The sequence below is a fragment of the Egretta garzetta genome, unplaced genomic scaffold, assembly GCF_000687185.1.
Source record: "Egretta garzetta isolate BGI_Z169 unplaced genomic scaffold, ASM68718v1 scaffold27, whole genome shotgun sequence".
NCBI classification, from domain to species: Eukaryota; Metazoa; Chordata; class Aves; order Pelecaniformes; family Ardeidae; genus Egretta; species Egretta garzetta.
Genome location: NW_009260400.1, coordinates 1,203,174 through 1,208,493, shown reverse-complemented (window position 1 = coordinate 1,208,493; position 5,320 = coordinate 1,203,174). Strand labels below are relative to the sequence as shown.

Sequence of the window (5,320 nt, the reverse complement as noted above, 5' to 3'; positions counted from 1 at the left end):
ACTAAAGGCAAAAAATGACCCTGAATGGAGCAAGGGTGCAACGCTTTACATAGAGCCTCCGTTAGAGCTTGCCAAAGCGCTATATGCTGACTTTAACGAGGTTTTAATTTGTCCTGTTTCCATCGCGTGGAAGCGAGAACCGACCGCCCTGGGTGACATGGGCCATGCGAACGACGCAGGGGCTCGGCGCTGCGAACCCACTGTGCGGAGCAGGACACAGTTTCTCGGTGCTGAAGGGAAGGAAGCTTGTTAAGAGAAAAATCGGTAGTTATTCAGGGCACCGCCGGTAACCTTACCCAACGGGGCCAGGATGACCATCTCCTGCCCTCTTCCAGACAGGGCTTCCATCCCTTCCAAATGCAGACCCAGGCAGAAATAGGAGAACAATGCCAGTACAGAACTGGAATTAACAATATCCCTTCCTTCCCTCCAGGCTGGAAGGGAAACAGCTTGCTGCTTTGAGAGGCTGGGTTTACTGAGGTTGGGGAGACAAGCGTTGAGAGGGCAACAAGAACAAAACAAACAAACAAAATTGTTAAATTCATTCTTTCTAAACATAACTCCTTCAGCTCCTGCAAAGCACTGTCTTAGAGAAACGCAGCAGTGGTAGGAGAACGGAGGAGCCGCCTCATTTAGCATTTGTCTGGAAAACAAAACGAAACAAAAAGAATAAATCAGGATGCAGAAGCTGCCATTAGTGGGGAAATCCAAGGAAAGGCAGAGGAGCAAGACCACACCTTGTGGGCTGTAGGCAGTAACTGGACTGGGTGACCAGTACGCTGGGTACTGGTGCAGGCACCACTGTGAAAACAGAAGAATTAATGTTCCTGGGGGGTAAAAACCCCAGGAACATCAAAGAAACCAAGACAGGACCCGCTGACACCAGGCCCTGGGCTGTGTTTAGGAGGAGCCCTGCAGGCTTCAGCAGGTTTTCTGCTTGTTGGTGCCCGTTAAATTCTCACACAAGCCGGTTGTTTTTCATTAGCTCAGTTTAGTTTTTACCAGTAGCCCATGGTTATTAACCCCTGGGCAGAGCTTTAACTTCCCCTACCCCTCACTGGACAGGTAACACAGGGCAGAAGTTCACAATGAGTATTTCCAGATTCCCCTGTAAACCCAGACCACATCAACCCAGACCTCGTCTGAAGGATGAACAGAACGTAAAGCATTCAGGACCGCTACGCTGATACCACGGCACTCGTGGGCGTTTTGCTACCGAGGAGCCATGCACACTGTGGAGAAGGGAGCGGGATGTGCTGCGCGGTGCAGGAGCACCCGAACTGGGACAGCACGTCATGCGCTCCCGGGGCAAACACCTCTTTGCTCTCCCCTCCAACCTTCATCAGCAACACAAGCATGAGCTGCTTTTAACTCAAAGTAGTGAGGATGCATCTCCTCTACCTGGAGGATCTTTAGCGCTGAGGATTAGTCCTGGAGCAGGAAAAAGCAGATGGAATTATCCTAAATTTAACCTGAAGCATTCATCTATACTTTTTTTTCCTTGTACAAAGGGGCAGAGCTCCACTGACTTACGAGATTTGCCGGTTTATGCTAAGAATAAATTCAGCTCAGACGAACATCCACAGCTCTGCTGCAAACTAAGCCCGGCAAACCATAAACTTGCTCAGATGTTGATGCCTGTTACTGTGATTTTCAGACTGGTGCGAGGTGTCCAAGCAGACTGAAGCCCTTTGTGCACGAGAAAAATGGGGGGAGCTCTGGCTATGCACCACGCTGTAAAAGCCAGTGCTACTCCCTGTTGCAAAGGGACAGTTAAAGCGTCGCTTAGTGACACCACCCTTGAGCAGCCTGCTCCAAACGCAGCGTAAGAATTTAGTGACATCCCAAAAAACCCTTCTAGCAGATGGAATATTTAGAAAACCAAGGCTAAGCCGATGCGTGAGCAAAGCCTGAGCGCAAAGGTCCAAAGGGTTACGAGCTTCATTCCAGCAGCAGCAGGCCTGCCCCTCAGAAACCCAAGGGAGCAGAACCAGGTTGTTCTCTCCAGCAGAATAAGCATGGGGTGGAGAGAAAATAGCAACATCTGGGAAACCACGGGGGTGCCTTACTCAGCAAAGCACCAGGATGTACATCAGCATCTACCTCAACGCAGCAAAGCCCTTAGCAGTCGTGCAGAAGAGAGCCAGGTTTGCCAAAGCCAGGCCTAGGTGTGGAGCTGGGACCTGCTGCTCTTGGGAACACGGTGATACGGATGGGCTGCAACGTTCGCAACCTGCACAGGAACAAGAGGAAATCACAGGGCCATCAACAAGAAATAATTTCATTCCAGCTATCTGTGGCACCTTCTGTTACACCCACAACCTCTCACATCTTGTCTGAAATGGGGCTGGGCCTTACCTTTCCAGGGTTAGTCCCAGGGCTTTGACTCCCTGGGGTTTATGTCCTCTGTCCGTGCATCACTGAAGGAGCACCTGGGCATTTCAAAGCATGAAATAATTCAGTTTCTGCTCAGCTCAGAAGGGACCAGAGGCTGGAGTCACAACCACTGAGCACAACGGGAGCAAAGTGCCGACAGCCATCAGTTTTCTCTTTTACTAATGCCTGCGAAGGCTGAGAAGCACTGGAAGGCGTCTGCTGTAGCCATCCTCAAAGGGCAGACAGAAAAAGGGCAACTCGCTGTTTTTAAAAGGTCCCTAGGTTCAACGCTGGACGTCAGGAATGTGCCAGCAAGGCAGCATGACAGCTCAGCTGAGTGGGGGACAGGCAAAAGACAGGAGAACACGGTCTTACAAATGGCAGTGGCAAGAGCTGAGCACCAAAGGACTCCTGTCCCTGTGTGAAGGGGGGAGAGGGAATTACAGCGGGGAAGGCGGCCTTCACCCTTCCCAGACAGACTCCGGCAGACGCTCTCCCTCCCTTGCTCAGGTCAGGGGCTGCCTGAGGACAGGCACAGACCTGCCAGCCTCTCTGAACGTGAGGTGGTTTGATGCCAGGAGTAACTCAGGGACAGGGGCTGGGTGCCAGCAGGGAGAACACAGGCGCAGGGTTTATCCTGCAGGACCATCCGTGGGGCAATCCCGGTCCAGCCGGGACCATCTGCCAGCATCAGGGAAGATGAAGATACCTTGCTCTGCCGCCTCCCTCTTGGTAACCTGTTCTCTAGGGAACTGGATGAATTTTCATTCAAGGCATACCAAGAAGCATTCACGCAGGAATACACCAGAAATGTTAATAACTAATAAAGCTTTCCAAACTCACCTGCGGGCATGTTGTTAGGCAATTCAATTTCCCACCCCCTCCCTCCCCAGATAACTCCCTGGTAACTCACCAAAGCCCCTTTACTCGCAGGGTGTTGTCCAGGTCTCTCAGCCTTCAGCTGAAGCGATCTCGATTGCGCTAGAGGACCGCTCAGTGCCACACACCATCCCTAGCGAGATTGCTGGCAGCCCCAGCAGCCAGCCTGCTGATGCCAAGAGACATGGGTTTGGGTGGCTTGGCAAGCCATCCCTTTGCTTCCTGTCCAAAAAGGGTGACAAAACTTATGCTACAGCATTTCTGGTGGAAAAAGTAATTAGTCGTCATCAAGGCAGTCAAATATCCCTTTACGCCATTAAAACATAAGACATGGCAAAAAGGAGATTACTTCTCTCCCACGATTGCTATTAACATGCGAAGGTTGAAATCAGCCCCTATGTTTTGTTGCCTGCTGTGTATCCAGAACCACACGTGTTCTCGTACCCTGGGAACACAAACAGCGCGAGGGCAGGACAGCAGCAGCGCAGAAGGGCGTGTGCGCAGGGAGCAGTAAGAGAACCACCAACACTCCTCCCATTTCATTTCAAAGACGGGCAGCTACACCAAAGAGAAACGCTTATCCTGTAACACACTCCCTGGGCTTTCACACTGATTTAATTGGAGCTCCAGACATTGAAAGCTAACCTTTTGTTAACGCCCCTCGCTTCAATGGGACTCAGGTTTCCTACTAAAGTAACAGTAAATTCTGCCCATGCCCAGCACATCCACACTTGGACTTCTCTGGTCAGTTTCCTTACTCCTCCCAGTGAACTTGAAGTGGGATCATTTGGAATGCAACTCGCTGAAAACTCATGCGTGGAGCACAAAAATCTCTCCTACCAAAATATACCCATTTCCAATCCCAGCTACTCCTGCAAAAGCTTCAGTGAAGCTCCAGGGTTTGCAGAGCTGTCTACATTCAAGAGACCGACCCAAGAGTTTAAACTTCGTTAAGCGTAAAGGAGTCTCTGCAGCACAGAGAGCTCATTTGCCCCATGTAAACACAGACGCCACACAAAGACAAGGTTACGGACCGGCAGCAGCGTGTCACCCATGTGGTGTTATCCTAAACAGGTTTTCAACATTTAACATGCATACAAAAAACAAAACCCCCTAAAATTTCAGGCAGCGTTAAGTCAAAGTTTTCTTCTCCACTTCCTCTTCTGCCATAAAGTTGCTTGTTCACCTCCCTACCGCAGATCTATGACTTCTTTCTCTGCATAGCCCACTTACTAATTAAGAATAATTTCCTAAATATAAAACCAATTTAAAGTAAAATGAAGAAAAAACATAAAAACACAAAAATCAGTGAAAATGAAAATGTCAAAAACAAATAGAAATCAAAGAAATTTATTTCCATCAACAAAAATACAGAATACAAAACGATACTGGTCCCACCCTCTGAACGTACTAAAGACGGGTACGGGTTGCTGCCACTCTGAGCAAAAGCTTCTCTGCTAATTCATAAGGACCTCCATTTGCACCAGTCTTGCGTTCGTGTCTCCCGATGTTCTGTAAGGGATCATTCCAGCGAACGTTATGAGTGCACGAGCTTGAGATCGAAGTTGCTGAAAAACAGAAAAATAAAGGACAGGTACTTTAGTATCGAAAAAGCCACAAGGAAAGCTGAGCTTGACACGAGCTAGACACTTGCCTTTTCAAACTAGCACACGCAATCTTTATGTCTCAGAGCTGCTCTCTGGGTAGTGTATCTCCGCATTTGGAAGGAAATCCATATTATTTCCTTTTCCAACCATTAAAAGCATGTTGAGTTACCCTTTTGCTTAAAAAGAAAACCCCATTTGTTTAAAATTACCCAAGAAAAAACATTTTCAACAATGTGGGACGTCGCTGTACCGCAGCAAACTTGTAACTTCTGCATGAAATGGGCCTTCCCAGGGCAATAGGATTCTTTCCCACCTTGCAAAATATAAAAGTTGACCCTGCTAAAATGCAGCATTAATGTTCTTGAAGCAGAAGCACTTGGAACAAACCGGTGGTGCCACACATGCCTGGGAGTCTCCAGCATCACCTACAACATTCCGACATCCTTACAGGCTCTTCT

The 5,320-nt window shown here is 48.8% G+C and overlaps 1 protein-coding gene across 1 annotated transcript in view; it reads right to left on the bottom strand.

Moving 5' to 3' along the window:
- Positions 1–4,654: 4,654 nt before the first annotated feature.
- The window catches only part of NUP93 (nucleoporin 93), an 80,633-nt gene continuing 79,967 nt past the window's right edge, over positions 4,655–5,320 (bottom strand). Inside the window, exon 21 of the mRNA XM_009643257.2 lies at positions 4,655–4,823. Coding sequence (XP_009641552.1) covers positions 4,713–4,823 — 111 coding nt within the window. The 3' untranslated portion in view covers positions 4,655–4,712. The remainder of the gene's footprint in view (positions 4,824–5,320) is intronic.